Below are 13370 nucleotides of genomic sequence, written 5' to 3'. Positions count from 1 at the left end.
GGGTCTCTATATCCAAAAAGGGTGTGTGTGTGTGTGTGTGTGTGTGTGTGTGTATGTGTGTGTTCTTTTGTCCTTCTAGGTTGGGTAGACAGCCAAAGAAAGGGGAGAGGACCCTTGCTCTTGGAGAAAGCCAAGGCTATCGGATACAGTCCAGTTCCCATCACACACACAAAGAATATGCAGCTGCAGCTACACGAGGCTGCTTCAGGCATCCCGGGAGGGCTGCCGGGAGGATGAGTCTGAAGCAAGTCTCAGAACGAAATCCACACCTCGGATGCAGCGGGCAAAGCGTGTGGCAAAGAGCCCCTGGGGTTTCACAGACAGCTCCCCTCTAGCTCAAGAACATTTGGCCCGCAGCCTCTGCCGCCGTATTGCTCCCTCAACGAAAGCACAATTAGCAGTAGCAAAGAAAAACTCTCATCCTAGGCTGCCATACCGACTAGCCCAGGCAAGGCACGTGGGCCTGCTCCAGCTCCCGAAGGTAGAGGGAGGAGCCAACTACGCAGCCTCAGACCTGGGGCAGTGACAGAGGCAGGGAACTGTCGGAGACCAGAGCGAGGGTGCGAGCGAGGCCGGGGCTAAGGATGAAGTAGTGGGACCAGGCTTTGGTCCTACCTAGGGGCAGATCGACGGGCTGCGGGCTGCAGGAGATGGGGCCGTGAAAGTGATAAAACCAGCCCACAAGCATCCCCCACAAACCTAGGAATCCACCCACCCATCCCATCCCTGCCAAGACTAAATCCTCCTCTTACACCCCTTAATCCAAGCAGGGGACAGTTGGTGGGAATAGCTGGCCCCTTCTGGAGGAGGCTTGGACTGAGGGTGGTAAGCTATTTCCAACGGGGTGTAAGGGGTGGTGGTGATAGTCAAGGGTTTTCATCACAACCCGGTTAGAAGGTGCAAGTATTGTTTTCCCATTTCACAAAGAGGAAACTAAGGTTACAAGGGTTAAACTAATTTGACCTGGTCCCAAACCCAGGTCTTTTCAGACCATGTAAGTCAACTAGCATTTATTAACTGCCTGCTCTGTACCAGGCACTGTGCTAAGCGCAGTGGTTACAAAGAGAGGCAAAAATCAAACAGTCCTTGCTCTCAGAGTTCAGTCTAATGAGGATGATAACATACAAACAACTAAAACTGAAATACATACAGGATAAACTGGGCAGGGAGGGAGGGTAGAGTCTCAGGGGAGGCAGTAAGATTGAGGATGTAAAACTTTATTATAGAGCAGAATTCACTGTCAATTCAATAAACATCTAAATGTCTATTGTGGTAAGGCATTGTGCTATGTGCTGGGGTTACAAAGGCAAAACAAAAGTTTCTGTTCTCAAGGAGTTTTGATTTCAAGGAGGGGAGAGAGAAGGAAATATTTACACAGAAAAGTTCACATAAGATGGTTTGAGGCAGGAGTGAGCACTAACAATTAGGGGTATTAGGAAAGGTTGTGCAAAAGAGGTGGCACCTGAGTTCAAGCTTTGAAGGAAGCTGGGGAATAAAAGAAGCTGAAGAGAGGGTGGAGTGCATTTCAAGTCAATCAGTGGGGAGGGTGATGCTATGCTTTGAGCGTACTTGTGAGTTGGAGTGGAGTAGCAGGAAGTTTGTCCATTTGTTTTCACTGGCCTCTGCTCTGCACGAGTTCAGGTTGTTCCTTCCACCCCAGTGTGTAGCACTGGTTTCCCTTTCAAACCAGCTGTGGGAAAGTAATGGGCAGGGGACCAAAGGGACCCAGGTCTCATCTCTCCATACTAGTCTAGTTCCTTCCAGTCTCCTCTAGTCAAACTGCTGACTCATTTGTCTAAAAAGATCTGGGTCTAGGAAGCTATAAAATTGAATCTATTGAACCTTTAGTTCACACCAAAATCTTAGGCAGGAAATGCCCAAGATGGATGGATAACTGAGTGAATGAACAAAAAGAATTATAAAAGCTAGAATTTACAAATATTATTTTATCCTTACAACAACCCCGGGAGGTAGACACTATTATCTCAACTTTACAAGGTGAGAAAACTGAGGCAGATGTTAAGTAACTTTCCCAAGGTCATATTGGTCTGAGGTTGGATTTGAACTGAGGTCTTCCTGACTATAAGTCCAGCAGTCTATCCACTGCCCTACCTAGCTACCTCTAAAAAGCATTTACTGATCACTTACTATGACCAAAGCACTGTTGTAAGCACTGGAGATACAAAAAGAAAAGCAAGTCAGCCCCTTCTTTCAAGAAGTTGACATTCTAATTCTATGTATATATGTATGCATATGTATGTATATATACATAATACATATATGTACACATATGTACACACTTATACACACATGTATCTACAATACACATGTACACATACACACAGCTACATGCATGTATATGTGTGTATAGCTATTTTTAGCCAAGTCAGTTGGAAAGGCCCAGTGGTCCTAATGTATCTGCTTTGGTGTCATTTCCTTTGATTAAAAACCATGTATGTTTGTTATGTCAGCTGATTTGATAGTATCAAGTGTTTTTATATTAAGAAGAACATTCTTTTCTGCATTTTCAGGAGGTGTGGGTGGTGAGGAGGCATGAGCTTTAGCATCTTCAAAGGTTGCAGCTAGTTATCATCTGCATATAGGCTGCTTCCCTGGTCGATTGCTTGGGGCTGGGCTAGAATCTGACCTGGTGGACTGAAGGGCATATCTATTCCTTAAGATTCTTGAATCAAAGGTCCTGGACCGTCGCCATTGAGTTCTAAAGGAAAATGGTGGTGAAGGGAGTGGTAGTAGGGGTGGTGCTTTGGCTCACCTGGCACCTTTCCTGTCTCAAGGTACCCTCAGGGCACCTTGCTGAAACAGATCCATAGTTCAATGGTTACTCAAGGCAAAAAGTAAACAGAAACAAATTCCTAAGAAATAGGGACTCAGAGAATAAGCACACATCTCCCAGGAAGGAAGGGAGTAAGGTTTCTGGTCTGAACAGTCCTAACAGGTCTGATTATCCAGCTTTGCCCCTGTACTACTCATGCACAACTCTTATACACAGCTTCTGTCTTGTAGTCAAGTGTTCAGGATCTCATGGCTGGCACTGTCACACCACAGTTCTCCAGGGCACTCCTCTCAGTCCCCAGGGTATTTGCAAGGGGTGGCAGCAGCCCCTCTCTTTCCACACTGGTACTCCTCTGCCTACTCTCAAAGAAGCAGCAAACTCCTCTGCAACTCCACCCAGTAAACCATCTCCACTTAAACTTCCTTTTGTCCTTTCCCTGCCTCAGAAAGGTAGGAACTAGCTTTGTCAGCCAAAGTCTGGCCGAGTCTGGCCAAAGTTAGGGCAACTCCACAGGGATCAAGGAGGGAAGAAATTGCTTGAATTAGCAGACATTCCTTCCCAGCTCCCTAATCTCCTTAACATCACTTGGAAGGCATAGAAACTAAAAATGGAATGCCACGGTCAGAAAACGGCAAGTTTGCCAATTTGAGTAGAACATGGAAAGTAATGAGAAATCAGCCTGGAAAGGTCAGCCAGGCAAATAAAAAAAATGCTCCAAAAGACTGATAATTAGAGAAATTCAAATTAAAGCAAATCTGAGGTTCTACCATATAGCTATCAGATTGCCTAAGATGACAAAATAGGAAAATCAGATGTTGGAGGATGTAGTGTTGTTGAAACTGCGAATTGGTCTCGTCATTCTGGAAAGCGATTTGGCATTATGGCATAAAATCATTAAATTGTGTATGCCCTTGGGTCCAAATATAACAACTACTAGGCCTATTCCCCTAAAGAGATCGGAGAGAGATGAAAAGGACCCATACATACAAAACATTTTGTAGCAGCTCTTTTGGTTGAGGCAAAGAATTGGAAACAAAGGGGGTGCCCACCCAAACGGGGAATGACTAAACAAGTTATAGTATATGAATAATGGGATATTGTTGTGCTGTGAAAAAGGGGGGATGGTTTTAAAGAAACCGGGAAAGATTGATATGACATGATGAAGTGAGAAAAAACAGAAGAACAATTTATACAATAATAAAATTGTAAAGAAAATCTTGAAAGGTGTAACAATGTGAATCAATGAGATGATTAACTGTGATTCCCTGCTGCTCACCTCCTAAAAGAGGAAATAACTTCAAGATGCATGAGAATGAGGTACATTTTTTGGACATGGCCAATGAGAGAATTTGTTTTCCATAACTATGCGTATTTGTTATAAGAGCTTTGTTTATCTAGTTTTTCAATTGGAGAAGGTGGGGAAAAGAAAAATATAATGCTTTTTTAATTGGACAGAGGTTTTAAAAAAAGAAAGGTAGGTTAGAGATAGAATTTGAAATGTTCTAAACGCCAGACTGACTACTTTGCATTTTATTCTAGAGCCAAAATGAAAACCATGAAGATTCTTGAGCTAAGGAGTGATATAGTCAGACCTGTGCCCCAGGAAGATTATTTTGACAGTGGAGTGGAAGATAGAGAGGGGAGCTTGGAAATAGGAAAACCAATTAGGAGATGTTATGAGTTGAATAAGGCCTGAAGTAGAATGCAATGGCCACGTGAATTGAGAGCAGAGATGTGATGAAATGTTGTGATGTGAGGAATGTCCTGAAGGCAGAAATGACGTGATTTGACAACTCATTAGAAATAGTTGGTGAAAGAGAAGCTAAGGTCAGAGACGGCTCCAAAAAATATGACTTGGAGGACTGGAAGAATGATTATGTCCTCAACAGAAAGAGAGAGGTTTAGAGGAGAAGCAAGTTTAGTGTCTGTGGGGAAGAGGAGGAGACAACATTTTGGGGCTGAGTTGAGTTTGAGATTCCATTGTGAATCTAGGTAGAGACACTGTGTGTGGACTTGGGAGACATCTTGTAAAGTTGATGACTGAGAGTTATGAGAGTACGAGACCACTTTGGCAAAGAGCAGGCATGTCTAGGGGCTACAGGTATGAAAGATCACCAGATTTAGAGCTGGAAATAGCCCTTGAAATCATCCAGTCAGAAAAGTCTAAAGAGCCTGAATACTGGAAAGAAAAATGAGCCTTTTGACACTATTCTCTGCTCTAAATGTTGTATCTAAGATTTCAAAACAGGTAGAAGTGTACTCCTGAGTCATTAACCCCAGCTACCATTTAAGCCAGCTGCACTGATCCCCCCAGGGGTTCCAAACTATGGGCAAAGTATACCTTTTTTATAGACCTTTACCCACTATTCAGGACCAGTGACAAATTAGCTGCTCCAGCGTATAGAGTGACCCTTCTGTGAGCCCTTACTTATATGCTTGTTTCTAATAGTAAAAGTCTTTGTTACTCCTTTTGTCCCGTGAGAAGGCAGAGGGGGAAGGAGGGAGGAGAGTATGTAAGGAAGCCAGTACAGGAGCTGCTGTGAACATTTGGCTGAGTGAAGGGGACCAAGACATGTACCTAATGGGGCTGCTGCTGCTGCTGCTGCCATTGCTGTTGTCACCTCTATCTCTCCAACAACAGGACCTCTCAGAGAGCAAGGTGGCCATGGGGAGGATGATCCTTCCTCCCCTGGAGAAAGCCACCTCATTCCTGGAGAAGAGATTCAGGGAGCTTAACCTGGATGGAGTGCTGGGATTCCTGGTACTGGAAGGTAGTGTGACATCCTCTTTTTCACAGGATGACTAGCAACCAAGGTTGTTTTTAAGACTTTTCAACTGATTTGCTAACCTTAGGCATAGGAGATTAGCTGAAGCTGAACTTTATGTTTTGATAATTTAGGAAGAGTACTCTTTATTTCTCATTTGGCCTCTGACTGCCTGGAGGATACCCTTGCCTTGTACCAATTTGGTTTTTAAAAGTAAAAAGAATCATGTTAAACACTGAAGAAAAAATTTTGAAAGCATAGGTCCCTAAAGAATGCTATAGTCTAGCTTCCCAAACCAAAGCAAACAGTCTCCACGGCTCATTTTGTTTTCTCTTAGTACTAACAAGGTAGGAGAAAATATTCTTGTTTAATAGAGAGTTAAATAAAAACATTTCTATTAGTTCTCTGGATCACCTGTGGGCAAAATATTCCTCTACTCTAACCTCAGTTCATGCTGCATTGTATCCAAAGACATTTAGAGGTTCTGGGAAAATGGAGGAAATGTTTGTTCAGCTTTGGAAGAGGAGAGTTTCTCCAGTCTCCTGGAAAAAGGCCAAATCAAACAGAGAGAAAATCCTGCTCTGGTGTGGGGCCAGTCAAAACTCCTTAGAACAATGATAACTATCCTTAAGGCAGCAAACAACCTTGGCCTCAAGATCTTGGTTTGGGGTTGTTTCCATTAGGCTTCTACCTACAAAGGTAATCCTCCCCCTGGAGGTAATGGGAGCCCTTCTTAATTCTATTCCATGCTGGCTGCCAGCTCAGCCCTCCTGGAACTGGAATTTGTGGTTCCAGAAAGTCCTAGGAGATGATGTTGCTAGGGTTTGAAGCAGCTTTACTTATGTCCATGTGGTCAGGATTTGGACCGTACTATGTAAAATGATTTTTTTTCCCAGCAGGCTCTTCTCACCTATTATTCCAAACCCAAGTGATTACCAAGAAAATGACCCCAGTATTGGGACCTAGGAGGAAAGGGAAAGTGTTCATCTCTAGTTCTTACTGAGAATGGTAGGAGGATAGTAGGTATTTTTTGACTATGTTAATGATTAAGAGGAGTTAGAAGCACAATTGTTACCCTGGAAAATACCTGTCACCATTTTCCCTACTCATCTCAGACACACAACAACTATTATTCTAGACCAGGGGTTGGGAACCTGCAGCCTCCAGGCTCCTTGTGGCCTTCTAGGTCCTTGACTTCAGACTTTTGACTGAGTCCAAGTTTTACAAAACAAATCCTTTTATTAAGGGGATTTGTTGTGTGAAGTTTGGAATCAGTGAAAGGGCCCTAGACAATTTGATTTTTTTTTAAATGTAGCCTCAGGCAGAATTTAGCTGAGCTCTTCTGCTATGGCCATTTTATTCTTCAACTTTCTAAGGATCCAATCCTCCCCAAATTACAAAGATCCATACATGTGTTTCCCTTTCCTGACTTCATTCATTCCCTCAGTGAAGAGCGAAGGGGACTTAATCTTGAGGAAAATGGGTAGAGTTCAGAAAGGGATTTGCCTTGGGTCAAAGCAGAGAAAATTAAGGGCTGAAGTTACCTTGCTTCCAGTCCCCCAGTTCTTCCAATCCTAGTTCCATCCATAAAAGGGGTGGGGAATGGTACCTCCTTGTCAGTGGAAAGAACTAGAATGAGGATAGTGGGATTTCAGGGGCAGCAACCTCTGCCTAAATACTACAGAGGAATGAGATTCAGACCCATTTCTCTGAATAAGGAGAGCCAAAGCACAGCAGTGGGGCAAGACCTGATTCCCAAGCCTGTCATGTTCCTTCACAGTGCAACTAAATGGTGTCTTGGAGAAATGGGGCCAGGAGCCTGCTCTGAAGCCCCTGAGCCTGAGGGTGGAGAAGATAGTGAAGAAGTTGTCACCACTCATCACCAGAGCCACAGTCTACCTCAAGCTCAGTGACTCTAAGTACTTAAAAGGTAAATATTGTGCAAGTCAGAAGGTTTATTTGCTAGGGAAACTAATCTAATCTCCCTTGCTTGAATGATTCTAACAAACCTATGGGGTTGAATAGACAAATTGCCATCCAATCTCCTTACAAAGTACACAGGAATTCAACTGAGATGAATTAGCAGAGAGTTTCTCCTTTCACAGTCCCTTCTGACTCTAAAAAGCTCCATCTGGCATTTCTAGACCTCTCTACTTGGAGAAACAGTGGAAGCTTAGCCTTAAATGACACGTCATGTATGTCATCCTGTATAGATTCTCTAATTGTGGCTAGATCTTATAAGACTCCCTCACTTTCTAGACTAGAAGCACTTGTTGTTTGTTCTTTAAAGAAAATTACATATCATCTACCAGTAATGCCCTTCTTTGGGGTTTATTGCAAGTGTCTCCAGGTCCAGGACTGTCTTTTGCCTTTCTTTGTATCCTTAACACAATGCTTCACAGTAGTAGACACTTAACAAATATTTCTTTGACTGACAGTGGGGGCCTCTTCCTGTGGATGAGAACATCTTTTCTGAATGATTTCAACTGTGGTTCTCAAGTGGCTGGTGAAGGTCACAAGACCCTAGCCATACATTTGTGAGGCACAAGAAATTTGGGCATGGGTTATGTATGTCCAGGACATCGGTAGGATGGAAACCTGGTATCAGAGTTTATGTAAAATTGCTTTCTCTCCCTGGTCAATTTCCCTCTGACAGAATTTGAAGAGACTCTACAGCCAGGATTTTGGAATCTCCCTCATTCATGGAGTCACACAAACAGCTCCATGATCTACTCCAATTTTGACGACTCAGATATTTTTTCAGAAGAATTAAGTGATTCATGCATGACGCTCTTACTAGGAACCAAGTGAGTTTAATTGCCCTTTTACTTTCTTCCCTGGATGGAAAAGTGCTACCATCTGCCTCACTCATAATATACAAACACTCCTCACAGAAGCTTCTCCCATTTCTGTATGCTTTTGAAGCTCAAGACCAATTGTCCTAAAGGCAATAAAGACCTGTGTCAGCATGGCCAGGCCTACAGTTTCCCTGAACATCATTTATTGTTTTCTCCAAATAACAGCCTGGGACTGCTTGCTTCTCAGGAAGGAGGGCTTGCAGCCTTGCACTGTTACAGACCTCTGCAGGGAACTCATGACTAAACCTGGCTCCGTTGGCTATGCACTGTCACACCAGCTCCTCTATTTCCTGCTTGCCAAAATGGTAAGTAACTGTTTTGTGGGCTAGGAGATTATTTCAGGATAGATAGCACCAAATTTAGACAGTGTTGACCAGAAGGCCATCCAGCAACACCATATATATGACAATGTTTTATTGGAGCCAAAATCAAAGACATGAAGGATAGGTTGTTTTTCTTTGGCACATAACCTGTTGCCCATGGCTTTTTCCCCCTGATCTTTAAGGCCCATTGCTCTCACTCATCTACAGATTTCAGATTGAAATTGTAATCTAACTCCTAATTATTTATGCCTTCACATATCAGAAAGGATCTCTGCACGATTTTTGTGACTAGTAGTAAAACAATGTCTACTTGCCTCCCTTGCCCAGCTCAATCTCTGTCAGATGCTTCTGATCCAAAATTGGAAGTGGGGACAGTTATCTCTAAGAGTTCAGGTCATCATTTCAAAACACTTTTAAGAATTCAGGAACTCACTTGGCATAGGAAGGACTCAATATTTGTACTTGATAAGAATGGAAATGAGTAGGTGAATAGATGGCATCTGGGTCTTTGGACTACTGGTCTCTCAGAGCCTGCTGTTCCAAAAGACAACGAACAGAGTAAGTCCTAGAAAGAACTATAGTTAGAGTCCCAATTACACATGTTGTAAGACTTCATGCAGAAAGAATCCTGGCAAAAGCCCTCATTTTACATACATTGACAATGTCTGAGGTCCATTTCAAAATCACACATTTTTCTCTTAACAATTGCTACTTCTTCCTGCCGCCAAAACTAAGTTCAATGCTCCCTGGTTTTCTGGTCCTTAGAAAGGATGCTCAGATGGCCTGTTCCTCCAGTCCAAATACTACATGGATATTTCGTGTGCTAACATGATGGCATTGAACTTGGAAACTGAAAAATTTGGATTCCCATTCCAGAATCACGATCTCTTCATGGAAAATAGTATGAACTGCTTTCCATTCTCCAGATAAGTGCACATAATTCTCCTGTTTTGTCTTTCTCTCTCACATACACCATTCTTTTTTTATTAATTTATTAATTTTTAATTTTCTACATTCATTTCCACAAGATTTTGAGTTCCTAATTTTCTCCCTATCTCTTCCTCCTGCCACCTGAAGATGGTATGCATTCTGATTACCCCTTCCCCCAGTCTGCCCTCCCTTCAATCATCCCTCCATCATCCCCTTCCCCCTTGCTTTCTTGTAGGGCAAGATAGACTTCTGTACCTCATTGCCTGTATATCTTATTTCCCAGTTGCATGTAAAAACAATTTTTGACATTTGTTTTTAAAACATTGATTTCTAAATCCTCTCCCTTCTCCCCTCCCAGCCTCATTGAGAAGGCAACCAATTCAATATAGATTATACATGTACATGTGCCATTCTTGATAACACTTTTGACTTTCTTTATCCACAACAATTCCCCTCTACCCTAAAATGAAGAGAATCAGAACTCTTGAGTGATTGAGGAACATCAGTCCTTGATCTTTGGGTCAGGAATAAAGTTAGCTGGAATGGTTCTTTAATTTAGAAGCCCAAATCCCATAAAAAATTTTTATCTCCTAAAAAACCTTTGACTTTATCCCACATTTATTTAAGCTCTCAATGGTGGAGGTGATGTTAACCTCAGAATTGAACTAGGTTGTACTCCCTGTTCCTACTCTTCCCTATCAGCCAGGAATTCCAGTGGCTCAATATACTCAACCCTGCTCAGGTTTGTACTGAACCCTGAGGACATAGCAGGCATAATAATGGGAATAGAGGTGGGTAAGACTGTCAAAGGCACCCAGCATGTTGAGAAGATAATTAATTTCATTTTCTTTTCCTCAGTCATGTTCTGTGGACTTTCTGGATACTCAGATTTCTACAAGCCTAGATGGCTACAGGCTATTCTTACCTGGCAGCAACCTAAGGAGGGATGCTTTGGGGAGCCTTGTGAGTAAGCTTGACTGCCTTGGGAGTAGGGAAGTTGAGGAGTTAGAGAAGATGAAAATGCAATCTGCCATGTCCCCTCAGAAGAAACTACATCAACAACTCACTGGAGATTTTTCAAAGATGAAAAACTATTTTCCCCAAACATTTGATAATATTTGATGGAGGAAACTCTTACTGAATGCTAGGAATGTACTATCACTGCTCTTAGTGTTCATGGTCTTGTTCCAAGGGGCAGAGAAGACACAATATAAAAAGAGAGGAGTGGTGCACAGCATTTGCAGGAAAGCAAGGAACTAAGCTGAAGGCTTTACAATGGGGTTTCTAAGTTGAAATCATTTGTCTTCAGGGCCCTAAAAAGGATCTGGGGGCTGGAAAGAAGGGTCTAAGAGAAGTTGGCAATAAAGGAGAATATGAAGGAAGAGGAGGCCTTATGAGAGAAGGAGCAGGAACTCTAGAATTGATGGAATAAACATAATGATAACTCACATTTATATAGCACTTGGAATAGACAGGAGAGAGAATACCCACAAACAGTACCTTCAGGTTCAAGAAGTTTCCTACAACAGGATGGAGTTGTTGGAAATGAGGGTGGAGGAAGGCAAGAGATATTTGTAAAAATTCATGTTAAAGAATTTCACCTGATGTTCCTCTCTATTTTTTTCTGTCCTCAGATGACAACAGAAAACAATTACCCAGAGCTGGCAAAGACCAACAACAATCATTAAGAAGAGTTAAGAGGAGAGACAAAGGATTTTCAGGTAAAGCCATCAAAAGCTAATAGGATGTCTTTCCAGCACCTAGAAGACAAGTGAGAAGAGCCTGGTACTATACTTAGTCACCTCTCCCCTCACACACATTATACTATGCAGAGATACCCTATATTTTCCTAACAGAAATACATGACAACTTAATAGGCATAAATTGCATTTGCTCTTCTGAAAATGTCCATTTTAATTACATTCTTCAGGAAAAAAAAAACCATTTCCAGGGAAGAGCCCTGGCTTCCTTCATTCATGTCATGTGGTCTAGAAGACTAAAAGGAAATGTTAATTTGGGGATCTAGAATGAAAAAGTGGGCTAGTGGCAAAGAAGAGAACAGTTGTGATATCAGAGTTGATAGAAACAGTTGATGCAGTTTCTTACTTTCCATATTTTAGAAGGAACTTGGTTCATTTATTTTTCTTTTCTTAAGAATTCCTCCCTAAGTTTAAGGTGCAAGCAGAGAGCAAGATCGATCCTTTCTTCTTCTGGGTATTCTCCTACCATGTCAGTGTGTATTTTACTCTCAGTTACCGAGGGTGTGATTAGCCAAACCCTTCCATTCTCCCCTTCTCTCTTTTGGTCATTTAACTTCTCATCTGCATCTCCTCCTGCAAGTGGTGATAAGAAAGGAAACCCAAACAATTTTATAGGTTTTAGCAAGTCTTATCAGGCAAGGAGGAAGCCATCACAAGGCCTTGAGATTTTTCTTTATCAGTGCCAGTGCCTGCCAGATAGTGATGATCAATTAAGAATTCTTCCCACATGCTGGAAAGAAATGACCTTATGTAGTTGTTAGAGGAAGCTATTTCTTTAAGGCAGTCTAGTGATTCTGCAAGGTCAGAGGGGTTAGCAAACAGAGCCAAAAGCAGAACATTTCAAGACCATGCATCTTGCAATGAGAGGAAACAGTCATCGCTCACTCATATTTTCCTAGGGATATTGTTAGAAGGAATAAAACACTGTGGTTGATACCATTTGAGATGTTTAAAAACTCCCCTTAATCATTTTAAGGGATTAACACATGAGCTAAAGGTTTATGCTGAAAGCCAAAAAAGTAAGTGATGACATCAGAGTGAAAATGTGGCAACCTCAGCAGCAATAAAAAGCATTTCTGATGGGCAGCCTAACAACATTCTTTCTCCCCAGATGGGTGTTCTTCCCACAATACAGCTGTGGCAGTTGCATCCTTGGGTGGCTTCCTTTATCACTCTGCAGAACATTCACCAACCATCACCAAGCTTCATTAATGCCTCACAACAAGCAAGCAGCATCTCAAAGGGATGAAAATGAAACATAGCCCTTTTGGTAATGCCTCCCCTTAGGTCCTGAGATTACATAAATTCACAAGGAGACCAATGGAAAAGTACAGGCAGACAAGCTAGACAAAACCAATGTAATTGAAAATTGGGATTAGCAGAGCTAGCAGAAAGATAAAAGTAACAGTATTATCTATATCTAGCAAACCATATCCCTGACTGGTCTGTAGAAATAACGAATTTTTTTTAATTTAACCAACATTAGGTATCTCTTATGTGCAGACAATGGTGCAAGGTGCTCAGGGCAAAACAATGATGAAAAAATAGTGCTTGTCTCATGGAGTTTACAATCAAAGTGCCTCTTCCTACCTCCTCCTAATATTACAGTCCTGTAAAGGTGAATTCTACAGGGTGTCCCTAAAGTCTGGACACATAGGAAATCTCATTAACATCTCATTAACTGTTTCACCAAAGACTCTGTGTTGTTCAGTGACTTCTTTTTTTCTGGGGTAAGCTAAAGGAGAAGGTGTAGTCAACGAAAATCACAGATGCAACACACTTGATTGAATGCATAAAGAGTGAAAGTGCTAAAATTGGCAGCAATATGGAGTTATTGCATCAACTTCTCATGAGACTTGCAAAGTGCATCAACCTTTGCATCACAAATGATGGAAATCATATTGAAGATGTTACTTGTTAATATTCCAATTAAATAAAAT

At 42.0% G+C, this 13370-nt stretch overlaps 1 protein-coding gene across 1 annotated transcript; it reads left to right on the top strand.

Moving 5' to 3' along the window:
* The first annotated feature begins 5366 nt into the window (after positions 1–5366).
* Positions 5367–12642, top strand: LOC118832381 (UPF0764 protein C16orf89 homolog). Its single transcript, XM_036739736.1, has 8 exons — positions 5367–5565; positions 7340–7489; positions 8216–8366; positions 8605–8722; positions 9506–9641; positions 10529–10633; positions 11305–11391; positions 12542–12642. Exons 1-8 carry the CDS (start codon positions 5367–5369, stop codon positions 12640–12642), a joined length of 1047 nt encoding a protein of 348 aa, XP_036595631.1.
* The last annotated feature ends 728 nt before the right edge of the window (positions 12643–13370 follow it).

This window comes from Trichosurus vulpecula, chromosome 9 (assembly GCF_011100635.1).
Source record: "Trichosurus vulpecula isolate mTriVul1 chromosome 9, mTriVul1.pri, whole genome shotgun sequence".
Taxonomy (NCBI): domain Eukaryota; kingdom Metazoa; phylum Chordata; class Mammalia; order Diprotodontia; family Phalangeridae; genus Trichosurus; species Trichosurus vulpecula.
Note: the sequence above shows the minus strand (reverse complement) of the source record. Positions and strands in the feature narration are given on the sequence as shown.